A 16,417-nucleotide genomic window follows, 5' to 3' on the forward strand; every position below is an offset into this window, starting at 1 on the left:
ATGATGGTATAAATATCCGCTGAGGACTAAGCAGTGTGAGGTAGAAATATACTCTATTTTAATATATTTTACTAAGCTCCTGCTGTTTGAAGAATAATAGCCCAAGCTTCAAGACCTAATAAGTTTTCTTAATGTCTGTTAACTTCCCTTACTTAAAAAAAAAATTATATATACAGGGTCTGCTTTTCCTTGTTTTCTTAAGTTTTGTATTGCTAAAGGAATTTCTTGACTAATTTTGTCATATGTGGTGCCACGGGTGGTAAACTTTAAACATTCTTATACGTTTTACAATTACCCTCACATTTGATTGACAGTTGGATATACATTTCAGTGTTAGAAATTATTTTTCTTTGAATCTTAAAGTCATTGTTTCCTAGAGATCAGTGGTCCTAAGAAGTCTGGTATCTCTTTGGTTTTTGTAACTTCAGAGACATTTTTTTCCCTTCCTAGAAGCTACTAAAATTTTCCTTTTCTACTCCTGATGTTCTGAAATGTTACTGGGACATTTAGGTAGGTAGATAGGGGTTTTTATTTACCCTTCTTGTCTCTCTGTGGGTCATTTTACTCTGGAAATTTGTGCCTTTAACTGCGGAAATTTTCTTCCATTGTTTATTTCCTTTTCTCTGTTGTCTCTGTTAGTATTTCTTTAACTCCAGTTAGACATTAGACCTTCTGGATATGGTTTTACATTTTTGTCCCCCATTTCTCTCACCAATGAAGAAAATGTCCTCTTTTTACCTTAACACTCTATTGGTCTCTATAGTGTCATCAAAATCATTTTTACAAAATTTAAAAATTATTTTGATAATTACATCTTTAATTTCCAGGAGATTTTCAAAAATTTTGTTTTTTTCACTTTATGGATAAATTTTCTTGAAATTCCCTAAGTATATTGATTAGATTTTTAACATACTTCTTTTCTCCTCCTGAGTTATTTTTTTCCCAGGGTCCTAAGAAAGAACATACTAGGTAGTTAGTAGCATTTTCTCTGTAGCTCTTAGGTCCTTTTTCCTCATAGTTCTCTCACTTGGGTGAGTGCTGATTGTGGTTTTTGAGTAAATGGATGGTGCCTATTAATAATAGCTTTCCCGTTGGATGCATAGGCATGGACTGGGTAGGCGGTTTGGGATCCTCCTAATTGCCAAAGTAATAAGAACTTTCTTTTGGGGATGGAGTTCAATTAAGATATTCAGTAAGTGGTACTGTATAATATAGTGGTACTGTAGGGATAGTGCTAGTAATAATAAGGGCTAATGCTTTTTGAGTGATTGATATGTACCATGTGCTTTTTTGAGTATTTTATGTATTTTTAGGAAGCAACATATAGATGATGAACATTTTTTTAAGGAGGTTATTGTTTACTAGCACTTTCTTATTTATGGAAAAGTTAGAGCTCATCACTGAAAGACCTTTTAATTTTCTCAGTAGGTACTCATTGACCATGTTTTTGTGTACTTATTACTGTGATATTGTTTTAGTAACATAAGTTCTAATTGTGCTCATTTCACTTACAGTTTATTCCAATGCCTGTTCTTTATGGTGTTTTCCTTTATATGGGAGTTTCCTCATTAAAAGGAATCCAGGTAAGTTTAAACAATTTAATGATTTTGTAGAAAAAAATATTTTAAATTTGTGAAAATTATTTTTATGTTAGTAATTTATTCTCTCTTGACTCTAATACTTTAAGGGCAATTAACTGGTGACTTCACATCCATGTTTTCTGTGTGATTATTGGCTTACTCCACATTCCTCCCCGCCCCCAGAAGGATATCATGAACTGATAATGGTCCTGCCCATTTTTAATTTAAGCCATTGAAAAGCTGTCGGTCATTAAAGACTTAAGATAGTATGAGGGAAGATCAAACAAATTGGAATGGGGGAAAAAGTACTGTTTCTGACATGTAGAACAATTTCAGTGCTTAAAAAGAAAGGTAGATATTAGTTTTCTATAACAATGGTAATATCTGCCATTTGTATGGTACAATACAGTTTATAAAGCTAGTACATAAATTATTTTCTGTGATCCTCTAAACAATGTTGGGAAGCAGGAAAGGAAGAAACACTAATTTCGTAAATCAGGAAACAAGTAGAGGGACCGACTAAAGGTTCTTAACTAAGTAGCAATGGAGCCAAGGCTGGAATTCAGTGATTTCACTGTTCTGTTTTGTCTTATTTATAATATTTCCTGGAAAACAATCTGATAAAATTTATTAAGGTTTGTATAAATCCAATCTCAGTGTAAAATATTTAGCTTATGAAGTACAGTTAGCATGGGATGAAAAAAGCATGTTGTCTAAAGTTGCCAGCTAGTGGCTAGCAAGACTTAGAGGCAGCACTCGGATTTTTTTAAGCACGGTCTAGGATCTACTTTCTACTGTTCAAGAAATGATCTCATTAGCTCACTTTTTTTTAAAATAACAATTTTATGAGGTAGGTAGGGCTGATCTTATTCCCAATGTATAAATGAGGAAATTAAAGCTCAGAAAGACCAACAAATTTGCTCATAGTTTTCCTTTTCAATGGTTGAAAAGTTTTAATTGTTCCCTGAGGTTATTTTCATAGACTTGGTGATATTAGATGTGGAAAAAACCTTATAAGATTGTTACTCTTTTATTGTACATATTAGAAATACACTGAAAAAGATTAAGTGACTTTTGCATTTGATTATAGCAGATAAATTTGTCTAAATCTTTTAATTTCCCAAATTAAAGTGTTTTGGCTTGAGTTTCCTGATTAAATTAATTGCATCAATTCAAATGATTGCCTAGATTATTTTTTTTCTCCTTGCATACAGATGTTCTATATGAAACATTCTATACTTTGAGAACATGTTAAGGAAGTCATAGTTTCAATCACGAAACCCTAAAGTTAAATATAATTTCTTGTCGTAAGGAGCAGAAATGATTTTTTTTGTTGAAAATTTTTTCTTGTTTTATTTTTCACTTCATTTGTAGTTTTTTGACCGTATAAAATTATTTGGAATGCCCGCTAAGCATCAGCCCGATCTGATATACCTCCGCTATGTGCCTCTCTGGAAGGTCCATATTTTCACAGTCATTCAGCTTACTTGTCTGGTCCTTCTGTGGGTGATAAAAGTTTCAGCTGCTGCAGTAGTTTTTCCCATGATGGTAAGTAGCTTTTTCAGACTTTGTTACTAATTAATAACATTTTTGTGTGTGTTAATAGTAATTAATTTATCAATATGTATAATTGACTCGAGAAAAGGAGTAGCCCGCGTTAAGCACCTGAGGTGCTTCGAAATGTGACTTAGACCTTTCTAGCTATTCAGCCAATCATTTTCAAAACTAAATTTCTTGTCATTTTCTCAATTTTTGTTTGTTTTGCTTTATAGTCTTTGTAGTTTAGCACTTTCATGGAACAAATATGATAACCAAATGTAAAAAGCAAAGCAACCAGAACAATATGGTTCTTTAATGGGATATTTTAATACATCTTTTTCAGAAATTAACAGATCTAGAAGTTAAAAAACAATAAAATATTTGAGATGATATTAACAGACAATATAATTGATTAAATTATCACAGGATATCGCATTTTACAATTAGAGAATATTCATTCTTTTGTAAATACCATATAAAAATTAGTTATGTACATGGCTGCAAAGAAAATCTATAAAAAATGAAAAAGCTGTAAAAATTTTACAGATCATATTCTCTCATCACAAATAAATGACAAATGAATAATGAAAAGTTATGTAATCTTAAGAGATTAGAAATTAAATGCCGAAATAATCTCTGGGTGGAAAACTGAGTTATAAAATCATTGAGGAAGTACTGAAATGGAGAACTTTTAATAAAGTCTGTGGGATACAGTTAAAGTTATAATCATAGGAAAACATATTCCCTTCATTGTCTTTATTATTCAAGAAGACTTAAAAATGAAACCAAGTTTTTTATTTGTAAAGATCAATAATGGATAAACTCCTCCCAAGCCTGAACAAAGAAGGAAATGAGAGAGCAAAATACAAGATTAAGAAAGAGAAAAAAATGCGTGCGTGTGTGTGTGTGTGTGCGTGTAACTATATCTATGGAAGAGATTCAAGGGGCTTTAAGAAAATATTACATAAATCTATAACAATAAATTTGAACATCTACAGCAGAGTTTGACAAACTTTTTTCTGTAAAGGGTCAGATAATGTTTTAGCCTTTGTGGGACATAAGAATATTATATAGGCACCTATATAACAAGAGAGAAATTTCCAGTTTCATTTTGAAAAAATTCAAAAGGTAATTTTTCAATTTTTTTTAAGTAAAAGACTAATAATGAGAAGAATGGAATTCTTTTTCATTTGGGATATTTCACTTAATTGTGGCTCAGAGTTAGTGTTAAATCAATTCCAAATGCTCATCTGTAAAAACTATTCTTAGTTCACAGGCCATGCAAAACAGGTGGCAGACCAAATCGAACCCAGGGGCTATAGTTTATCTGTCCCTCATCTAGAGGAAATAGATGATTTCCATACTATATATACATTTCCAGAATTGACCCAAAGGAAGTATAAAACCTATGTAAAGTATGCCTCTGTTGCATAGAAGAGACTGGAAAAATAAAGAGCTCCCCTTGGAGTATCAGGCCTAGATGGGTTAATAGTTGAATTTTCAAAAGAACAGTTAATTCTCGATTATTATTAGAATTAATAATCGAGAACTTAGTTGGCTCGATTATTCTAAACGAAAGGAAAAGGTGGAAACTTCTGCACTTTTTCTCATGAAACACTAGCAAGATCTTAATACCACATCCTAATAAAGTTATACAAAAGAATTAGTGCCTTCTCACTGGCTGATATAAATGAAAACATCTTAAAGTAAGATATTAACAAATAAGTGAATGTACAGTGATTCTATAAGTACTGTGTCATGATTAAGTAGATATACACTGATACTTGAACATCAAAATTTATCAGTATAAACAAAGTTAAACTTTTATAAAATTTCATCGTGAACAAGTATTTGTAAATGAGTTTTAATATAGGAAAGCCCGCTATTAACTATTGTTATTTGATACTGAATTGAAGGTTCTATGATATAAGATAATATAATAGTTGGTATAAAGAGCTAACGTTATTTGTCCATAATGTGTTTATACACCTATTAACGCAAATGATTCAAACAAAAAAGACTATAAAAGCCCTCATAGAATTAATAAGAATTTTGTTTGAGTGGCTAGGTACAAGAAAACATGAGAATTGGTCTTAGGCTCTATCTTAGTAATAATGTGAAAAATGGAAATGGGAAAAAAATTTATTCACAATAGTGACCAAAAACTATAAAATACTTAAGACTGAATTTGAAAAGCAAGACCTATGTAAAGAAAAAAAGCAAAAACTTTGTAATAACTTATAATAGTTTCTTAGGGCTGCTGTAACAAAGTACCAAATACTCATTGGCTTAAAGCAACAGAAATCATTCTTCATAGTTCTGGAAGCGAGAAGTCAGAAATCAAGATGTGGACAGGGGCCATGCTCCCTCTGAAACCTGTGGGGAATCAATCCTTTTTTGCCTTATCCTAGCTTCTGGTGGTTTGCCAACAATCTTTGACATTCCTTGCTGGCGACTGCATAACTCTTGTTTGCATGCTTTTTTATTATTTATGGCTTATTATTTTTTTCTCTCTTCAAGTGATATAATTTATATATTTTTAGATGTTGCTTAATATTCTCTCCCCCACTTTTTTAAGGTTCTTGCATTAGTCTTTATACGCAAACTCATGGATCTGTGTTTCACAAAGAGAGAACTTAGTTGGCTTGATGATCTCATGCCAGAAAGTAAGAAAAAGAAGGAAGATGACAAAAAGAAAAAGGAGAAAGAGGTAAAAAGACAAGAATTTTATATTTACACCAACACTTGTTTAATATTTTGTACCAAGTGGCACTATAATGGGCACTTTATGAGAATCACCTCCTTTAATACCTAAGAACATATTATTATAAAGTATAAGTACTTTATTATCACCACTGTACAAATAAGGAAACTGAGGCAGAGAGATTAGTAGGTAACTTGTCCCAAATGGGTAGTTCTTACCCATTTTACCAGCTTGTACCTCCATAGCCCTGACACAAAAATATTTTTAAAAAATTACATATCATGTATATTTTTAATCATCTGTCAGGAGCATTTAGCAGGATGAAGACACGGGTTAACACAGAATAATTTTACATCGTAGTGTACCGTCTAATTTAACCTTAAATACACAAGCACATTTTAGCATACATTTTAATTTTAACAGCATTTTAATAATCTGGCATGCATGATGACCAAAAGGACTTTTAAGTAAATAATCTTTTTACAAAAAAGTCAAATAAAACTTTAGTCTTTATATGCAGTATTCTGTACCATTAGTTGACTTGTAACATAGAAGTTGATCTGAAATATTCTGTGGAAAATAATCTCTTTATGTATGTTCTCTAAAGGAAGCTGAACGGATGCTTCAGGCTGATGACGATACTGTGCACCTTCCATTTGAAGGGGGAAGTCTCTTGCAAATTCCAGTTAAAGCCCTAAAATATAGGTGAGATAAAACTTCATCTTGTAAAATGTATTTTATATACATGTCAGGTACATGAACAAGCCATGTAATGCTTCTTTAAAAGAGTGATATCTATTTTTAAAAAGGTGACAAAACCTGCATCTGGCTTATCAACTAAAGGAGGATTTCATGCTATTCTTCCACTCCTTCCCCTCCCATATTATAGGCAGAAGTGAAGAAAAAGCTGGACTTGAACCAGAGCGTTCAACTAATGTCCATGTCAAGCAGAAAAGATTTGTCTTTCATCAGTCTTTGTTTTAGTGAAGTTCAAAATCGGTACATGAGTCCCTGAGTATTCCCATTCTCTCAGTAGTATAGCTTTTTCCTTTCTGCCCTTCATTGGGGCCCGGGTCAGTGTGTGCTGGAAAGTAAATGTTTGTAACCCATTTTCTGATAACCTCTCAGTATGTAACTATGTTTAGGAGCCCTAGGACCCTTCTAGTTTCTAAAGGTGTGATTTGACCACTGGCTGTGAAGGCTCGTATTATGGAAAAATTACTGTTTCATATATCATTTGTCATGTGTGTTTTATATTTAAAAATAAGAACTAAAAGTAGAGGTTGGGAAATGTAAATTAAAAAATTCTTTTGTAGTTTTAGAAGATTAAAAACCTATATTATTTGTGCACACCTCTGATGCCTATTACTACACACTTATTTCATTTTAAATTAGCTATTTATAGGAGAAAAATCAGTTTTAGAAAGTATATAGATTCCTTCTCTGACCACTTAATAAAAACTGTTGATATTTAATTAACTTGCTTCGATCTTTTTTTTTTAAACTAATCTTTATACTTTAAATAGAGATTACATTTGGACTTGTTTATGTTAATTAACTTTTGATAAATGAATTTATTAAGTAATTTTCTCTATACTTTTTGCTGTTAATTTTCATCATTGGTATTATTCCACATCACTTTCATGATTTTCTCTCAAATCTTTATGTGCTTTAAATTAAATACCACATATAGACATTTTAATATATCCAACTGTATGCTCTGCTACACTAGATTCTATCAATGTTCGTTAAATTAATTAATATATTAACTTCGTTGGTTGGACTTCTGAAAAGAATTTAGGAATTGCTATGATGGTTATTAGTGACACCAATTTACTGAGATTATTTACCACTTAATTTCTATAGGTCCTGCATTACCACTTTCTCAGTATGATTACACATGGACTTTGATGAATTTAAGTGGCATCTATACACTTACACTATCTGATATTTAACTTAAAGAATGGGTATCTGTATACTTATTTTTGTTTTTTAAGTGATGACATGAGCCATGATTAATGCTGCTTCGTCTGAAATTTGAACATCAAGAATGCCAGGAATTGGTGGGCCTGTGTCTGCAAGAAGTTTAAATTTTAAGTAGCTCTGGATTACTAGCCATGAAAATCAATGAGATAGTATGTGAAAGCATTTGAAAACTGTAAAGCCCTTATAAACTGTGAAAATATTTAATGTAGGCAAACTTTTTCCGATTAGTTTTATTTTGGGAAAAAAATGTATATATACTTTCTTCAAAAAAGGTCTTAATTTCTAGTCAGGAGAAAGTTCTTACTCTTACTTAGAGGAGGACATTTAGAAGCTCAAAAGTGTTTCAAGAATTTCTTCAGTTATTTGAAGTTGGCAATCCAGCAAAGAATAATTATGCAAAGTTTCAAGTTGTATGGCTCTGCCATTGCGGAATCTGGGCATTCACATTTTGCTCACTTTTTAAAATTTGACTTAGTGAAGCAGCCATTCCTAGAGACTCCAAAGACCATGCCACACTTTTCTACAGACTTAAATTTTAAATGATATTCAAGTTTCAAGTATGAGCAAAACTAGCACTTTTTTTTTTTCCTTAAATTATTATTTATGCCTACAGCACCCGGTCTTCCTTGGTGGCCTCCCAAGCAAGTCCTAACCAGGCCCAACCCTGCTTAGCTTCCGAGGTCAGACATCAATTGGGTTTGTTCAGGGTGACACGGCAGTAGACCATGGACCTTGGCTCCACTGGGGCGCGAACCCAGGACCTTCTGCATGTAAAGCAGACATGCTAACTGCTACACTATGGAACCATGTCCAAAACTAGCACTTTCTAAATGACTGCTGTTTAGTCACTTATAACCTGGCTGCCATCACATTGTTAATTAAACACCTAATTTGACATTTGTATTTGTAGCTTTTGTTGCATGAAATTTTTTTTTGTTTTTTTTTGTTTTTGTTTTTATTGCTGAAGAAAAAGGGCTTGCAAATATATTTCTGTTACCTTTGTAGTACTTTCATATCACCTGTGACTCACCAACTTGGGCCCAAAATTATTTATGGGTATCATTATTATTGGATTTGTGTCTTGAAGTAATTTTTACAACATTTCATAGGGTCATGGAATGATTACACTTATTCCTTTTGAAAAGGACAGTATTTTGTTCTTTTGATTTTCATTTTGATTAATTTGATAACACTTCCATACTAAAAATGTGAATGGTAACAAAAAGCAGTATTTATAAACCTGTTTTTGTATTATCTGCTGAAATATTTTCAGAGCCGGTTCCAGTTTTAAAGTGTCACCTCTGAACAAGCCCAATCCCGTCTGATCTCGGAAGCTAAGCAGGGTCGGGCCTGGTTAGTACTTGGATGGGAGACCACCAAGGAAGACCAGGTGCTGTAGGTGTAAAAAATAGAAAATAAGGGATTATAAGCTGACAAGGTCCTTGCAGTCTGTGAGGTCAACCAAGGATTGCCTCACCAAAAAAATAAAATAAAATAAAATAAATTAAAAAAATAAAAAATAAAGTGTCACCTTTCCCAGAATTCTTTTTAATATTTTTTAAGAGCTATAAAAAACAAAGTTTTTTTAAATTATAATCTTAATTTTTCCTTACCTACTTCGGATATTTGTTTGATGAGATTAAAGGTTGTGCCAATTATAAAAGTTTTCTAATTGACTTGAGGCAGTATTACTCTTTTATATTTAGAAGTACATTAATGTATTCTTTTATGATATTAGTAGTGTATTTCTAGACAAGTTGATCATCTTGGGCATCATCGCCAATTAATCTTACTCCTAGTTTTGATTATAAAGAAAGAGTCATTTCCTCACAAAACCTTTGTAACAGAACGAACTCCAGTATTCTGATGTCTTCTTAGACCTTGGTTTATATGCATGGCAAAGAATTTTCTTAGTTTTAAGTTGACGAAAGCAAATAATATATTGGTAATAAGAGTGACATTATTAATGCTTTTGCAAGTACTGAATACTAACCAAAAAGTGTATTTGTTCTTCAGTGTTGATCCCTCAGTTGTTAACATATCAGATGAAATGGCCAAAACTGCCCAGTGGAAGGCACTTTCCATGAACACTGAGAATGCCAAAGTAACAAGATCTAACACGAGGTAGCTGTAACTATTTACAAATTTTCTAACTATAGCCTAATTTCAGTTTACTTATGGATAGCTGTTCAATAAAACCTTTAAATTTAACTCAATTTACATTAATTTATATTCTCCTTACTTAAAACCAACCTTTTCCTCTTCCTTTCTTTTTCCTTTCATCTGACAATCTATCAGTTATTTTTCTGTATACTGAAATCAAAGATACTGATTGTTTTATTTTTAAAATTTATAGTTGCCTGTTTAAAACAATTTGAGCTGTTTTATTATAGAGATGAATATATACCTATGGTAGTATAGAATAAATATATAAAATCATATAAAGAAAGATAATTACTAGGGATTAAATAAATGCTACTTTGAACACACTACCTCAATCATGCTTTCTGGTGGTCCAAGAAGAAAAAGAAAAATATGAATTTTTCCTTGTTTTGTTCTGTTTTATTTTAGCCTACAGTTTCTTCTGGTGAGGCAACCTTTCTTTCTTGAAGATCTTTGGAAGAAATTTAATTCAGTTTTATAATGGACCATATACCACATAACTATTTTATAACCATTCAGTTTTACAATGGACCATATACCACATAACTATTTCTTATATTTCTTACTATGTAACCGTGTTTTCTTTCTTTTGCCCTCATTTCAAGGCCTGAACCTCAGGGATTCCAATTTGATAATCATTAGTACTTTAATCATTTAGGTCTCCGGAGAAACGAGAGTAACTAATATTTATTTTGTGTACATTATGTGCCAGATACTATATTGGTTGTCAGTATATGTTTGGGCATCAGATCAAAACTTCTCTAGGCAAGCAATCATATAGCTATTTTTGTTTAATTCCTATCTTTCTGGCTACTGTCTTTTGATAATTGATTAGGTTTTCCCATTCTCTACTTCCTTTTAGAACCTTGTTCCTACTTAATCTCTATCATTTTTGTTTGTTTGTTTGTTTTTATATCATCATTTCTTGAGTTCTAATTTCTAAGCCAGACTGTTTCCTTTCATCGTTTCTATCTTTGATCTTAAAAGGTTTTAAGTGAAACTCTTTTGTCATTTTAGATTATTTCATGCAGCCAGAATTTCACTAAATAATCTTTTACTCTTAATTTTTTACATCTCATCCACACTCCTGGTCTAGATTGTTAGTATGGTTATGATAAATATATAGACGTTATAATAATAATATAGTATTTTCATACTTCTGCCTTTCATTTAGGTTGTCCCTCAATTCAAAATTAAATGAAAAAGAATTAAAAAAATAAAAAATAAAATGGGAAGAAAGAGAATGTTTGAGTTATGTTGTTTAACAGAAAAATGTTTAGGGAGGCCATTCTTTAGTTTTGCATGGAGAATTCAGCAAAGCATTGTGTGTTTTTATACTTTTGAAAAAATTTCAAAACCCCAGATATTCATGTGTTACAATTAAGTTAGTTTATCCATAATCATGGAATTATCGTATTTCATGTAAACTTTTGAAATATAGAATATGTGTTTTGATCTTACCTTTGTGAACCAAATTTGGGGAGAGAAGGTTTGTAATGTAAATTTGTTACATTTTTTAGGAAATTTGTGTGATGCTTACTTATATTAACAAAGATTAATTTTTTAAATGGGGTTTTCAGTGAAATAAAAGTCTAATTCTATAACTGTTCATTTATAAAATAAAAGTAAACATAGTCATACTGACCAGTTACAAGGAGCTTCTCTTCAGTTGTAAGAAAAACATGAATTTTAGTGAGAAAAATATCCATTAAAAAAACTAAGAGTTTTTAATATTTGCCTTTTCAATTAAGTTTACTGGTAGGAAAAGAAAGCAGTAAAATAATAGCGAGACATAAGACATATAGTATTAATAGTCATCTCCAAGGCTTATTATGAATACTTATTCTTGGCCATGTTTAAGGTGTAATATCTATTCATTTCAAAATCATTTATTCTCATTCTTTGTTTTAAATAGCCCTGAAAAACCTGTGAGTGTGCAAATAAATTTTGAAGATGAACCAACAAAGAAATACATGGATGCTGAAACTTCGTTATAAAATTGAACCAAGAGAAATTATATAGATAGATATACAGATACATATATATGTATAAAATGTGTGTGTTTTCATGTCACTGTATATTACCATATTGTATGTCACGCTGTTGATGCGTGACCACTGGGTTAAGTAGTGTCTGAAGTTTGTGAGGATCGTCATAGAGACCATGTATATATGAAATGGTCTTTCAGAAGTAAGGTACATGGTTTTTTCTATTCAAATATATCTTCTGTTGAAAAAATTTGTTCTGTTCTGCAATAGAAAGATATGGGAGAAAAGCATTCAATCTTTAAATCTCAAACTTTAAATCTATTTGTTTATCAGTGATAATTGATACCAACCTTAAGTGATATGTACTTCGTCTGTATAGTTAAAATTTTAACCTGAGTTACTGAAAATTTTCACATATCATTTCACTTCTGTTAGTGCTTTATGGAAAGGTATGGGAAGGACAGAGAATCTTTATGCCAATGCCGCGGGACAGATGGTAACATGTCATGGCTTCTCTTTGTGTTTCATTTATGTAGATGTCCATCATGTTTAACAAGCGATGGATATTTTTTAGCTATCGAGGATAGAACAATAGAATCTTTCTAGATATGAACTGTAGTGTTGACCTTTTTGTTTTAAAATTTATTTTCAATCTTAGAACCTCCACCACTAGGTTTCCATTTAGATAGACAAGTAAAATTGCAGACGATTTTATTATTTAACCCCATATTAGTCATAATTTATGAATTTTAGAAGCTATAAAATGTCAATTTACAATAGTAAAATTTTGTTGCGTCCGTAGAAATTTTTTCTGAATTCTGATACTTTGTTAGAGCCCAGAATGCCCAGTTTGTTCTCTGCCTTTTCTGTCTTTTTCTTAAAATGTGGTTTAGTTTGTATCAGGTTCAAGTTTTTGATTATTTTTCTATTATAAGTAGTGTACGATTCAATAATCAGGAGTCAGAATTCTTAAATGGGTTTATGATCAGTATTACTTTATACTATTAAGAATTACTTTCATTTTCTGTTTACATTGTTTCTATTGTATAGATATTATTTAATAGATATCTGTGATTTCAAATTAAAATATTTATTTTAATTGATATGATGCTTAAATATATACACATTTGAAAAGGCAACAAATATAGAGTAAATCGTTAATGTAAATAGTTGGTGCTCACTTGCATTTACAGTTTATATCTGAAAGCAGTTGACAGAATTTACATCTTTGATATAAAGCACTGCCATATTTGTATTTTAAAAGGAATTTAGACATTCTGTGTATAGCTCAGATTGATGGCATTCTTTCTATTTCATGTTAGTATTTGTTATTTAGTTTTTGCATTTCGGAGCTATCTAATCTCTAGCAAATTTTTTTAGTTATTTTTTACATACTCTTAGCTCCACATGAAAAATAAATGTTGTTCTTGTTCAGCCTGTAGGACTGGATGAATGGGGTTGTGAAAATAATTTGGCAAGAGGATGATTTAGTATTGAAGTTTGAGAAGCCATGGAAATATTGAAAATAGTGACATGAACATTAGGATGAAAATAGTGACATGAACATTAGGAAAATAGTGACATGAACATTTAAGAAATTCCAGTGCTCCCTATAATCATTTAATTAAAGTACAAAAGTATAAAGAATTGCTCTTATAGAGAGGATCATGAGAAATGCCAAAAGCTGATATTAATAGCAATTCTGAAGTGTTTTTAATTCATTCTAAATTACTTAATGTAATTTCACATCTGAGACCATATTATCAGATTCTAGTTAAAATAAAGTATTCAATTTCTGCCTCAGATGGGAGGTTACAACTAACTATAGCTACTTTTTATTTAGAAAATATAGCTGGCATCATTTGGTACTGCCTAAAAAAGAGTGAGACTCTATTGGCAATTGATAATAGAGTATTACCCATGGTGCTTGTTATTGTTTTTGAGCTTCCATTGAAGGGATTCCTTTATACTCATAGCAGCATAATCATTTCCAAAGACCGCAGTATTTGCTGCTGTATTTCGTAAACTCCCCCTGATACACCTGAACAGGAAGATTTCCTCACATCGTTTCCTTGTGTCTGGACATCATAGGGTAAAACATATGTGCTTATTTTATAGGAAGTGATTTTAAAATATAAACTGAAAACTACCTGGGATCATAGTGTTTCTGTGATTTTATTTAATTATGTATAATAATTATCCAGTGCCAGAAAAACATGACTTGCAAAATACTTTGCACTCAAAATATTTTTAGTATTTGTTAATGGTTTCTGCTTTCTTTTGACTACTTGACTTACAAAATGATTTTATATGACTACTCCATTGAAGAGTAAAGGTAATTCATGTTTAAGTAATTAACTGCTTGTTTTATGTAGTCATGATATTATTTCACTATTTTTGAAAAATAACAATCATGGATAGCATTCATTGCAAGAAAGTGAAAAATATAATTTACTCCAGATATTGATTTTTAAATGTTGCCTTAAATAGGTGAAAATGAGCAGTAGTAATTGCTATGTACTGATTTACCTCAAGGTGCAAAATAATTAAACCTGTACATATTCCATTTACAAAATAAATTCATATAAACAGCTCTGCACTTTCTTAGATGCCTTGGTTTCCAGGATGGAGCTTAGTGCTACTGAATACCCTGGCCACAGAGCCGCCTCAGGATATTCTTCTCTCCACCCTGTTTTATTTATTTATAGATGTCTGTTTACAAAGACTGTAATAAATCTCGATGTTGACCATTTGAAAATTACTTTTCTTTGAATGCTATTTCACTCAAAAATAGCAGCTTTTGAGAAAACAATGAATTAACTTCCCTACACTAAAGGATGATTCTGTGTATTTTTAATAATATTAGATATACTGAAGTGAAGCACACAATCTTTCTAGTGTGTGTGTGTGTATGTGTGTGTATGTAAATTATAAAATCTTAAATCTCTTAAGTTGTTTAAAAAAGCTGTGGCATATCAATGTCCACATTTGCCAAGTCTTCTGTAAAAAATGTAGGACAAAAATTTTTTATGTGCTAATGCATGTATTTATAAAGGAGATTTCTTTACCACTTAAAATTAACTTTTGTTTTTTCATCCAAAAAACATTTCTGTTTCTTCCACATACATAAAATATATGTATGTACTAATAGCTTTCTAATTTTTTTGCTCTTACAAAGACAGGTTCAGAATTTTGTAAAAAAGAAAAATAGTTTCTGAAACTGAGGTATGACACCAGAGCTTTCTGTTTTTTAAGGATTATATCATGTACATCAGTTCTGTAAATGTGCTCAACAGTTTTACATGTGTATCCTGTTTTAAAGTGCTCAGATTTCAGATGCATATGCCATTGATATAAAATTATAATTAAAAAATGTTTAATTTAATGTTTTAAATTTATTTATGTAGTGGATCACATCATTGTTATCGTATGCAGTACAGTTATGTGAAATGTCTTTTGCTTTAGTCCAACAATTATTTATTTTTTAGAAAGTAAGCTTAAAGATTTTAAGGACATTTGAAATTTAAAATAGTGTTCAAAATTTCAAAATTTGGCTATTTTTATGTAAAGTTGGTTCTATTTTAACTTTGCAAAAGGTAATATAAGTATCAAAAATAGGAAAACATACAGTTGGAAATGGAATCTAAAGATCATTTAAAAAATTTAATTAGCACATATTGACGTCTACAGTGACTTAGACTAATTGTAAACCCCAGTTGTTTTTTTTAGTCAAATTTTTGTGCGTTGATTGATTTTTGTGTCATGGCTTTTCTTTTGTTGCTTTAATATTAATTTTTGTTTTGTTTCGTAGGGGGATTATCTTCCAATGTTTACTGTGTTTAAATAAATAGAAATTGAATTTTATCGTTCATTTATATAATATTTGATAGCTTGGTATAATTTCACAATACAGTTCTAATTTTTATGACTTTTATAATTACAGTGATAATATTTTCTTTTGTAATAAAATCCAAAGTAAATTAAACATTTAAAATGTAGAATTGATATTTTTCATTTATATGGAGTACAGGTCTTTACCAAGTCTATAATGTGAATGATCCTGCCTTTCAAATTTGTTTCATAATTGTTAGAAGAAAACTATTTTTTGGAGATGTTATTGAAGTTGACAGAGCAATAAAAGCCTACTGAATTAGTTATCGGAAGTTGTGTTTATTTTGTACTCTGATTATTAGAAGAGCTGAATAAATATCTTCCTCAGGAGGAGGGATTGGGAATAAAGGAATGTGAGCGATTGCTATTTCCTGCCTCCTAATATTCATATGCTTCAGTAAGAAAGAGACAAAAAAAGGAAACAGAAAAGATTAAACAAAATTGTATTCACAATGACTTTTTGATAGGAAGTTGAGAAATTAAAACCTTTAAGATGGTTGGTTCATTATTTTTCCTATTTCAAGACATATCTATTTAGGATAGAATTTTGTAATGCGATGTGTAAT

General features: G+C 30.9%; 1 protein-coding gene across 9 annotated transcripts in view; it reads left to right on the forward strand.

Annotated features, from left to right (window-relative positions):
• SLC4A7 (solute carrier family 4 member 7) overlaps nt 1-16,123 on the forward strand; it is a 96,879-nt gene extending 80,756 nt beyond the window's left edge. For 5 of the 9 annotated variants that reach the window (XM_039836724.1, XM_039836720.1, XM_039836719.1 and 2 more), the window contains 5 exons: nt 1,515-1,583; nt 2,955-3,128; nt 5,698-5,829; nt 6,431-6,528; nt 11,888-16,123. In XM_039836724.1, coding sequence (XP_039692658.1) covers nt 1,515-1,583; nt 2,955-3,128; nt 5,698-5,829; nt 6,431-6,528; nt 11,888-11,969 — 555 coding nt within the window. In that variant the 3' untranslated portion in view covers nt 11,970-16,123. Of the gene's footprint in view, nt 1-1,514; nt 1,584-2,954; nt 3,129-5,697; nt 5,830-6,430; nt 6,529-9,825; nt 9,934-11,887 lie in introns of all 9 variants that reach the window. The other 4 variants (XM_039836722.1, XM_039836717.1, XM_039836716.1 and 1 more) reach the window with 1 other exon arrangement.
• The last annotated feature ends 294 nt before the right edge of the window (nt 16,124-16,417 follow it).

This window comes from Pteropus medius, unplaced genomic scaffold (genome assembly GCF_902729225.1).
Source record: "Pteropus medius unplaced genomic scaffold, Ma_sr-lr_union100, whole genome shotgun sequence".
Lineage (NCBI taxonomy): Eukaryota > Metazoa > Chordata > Mammalia > Chiroptera > Pteropodidae > Pteropus > Pteropus medius.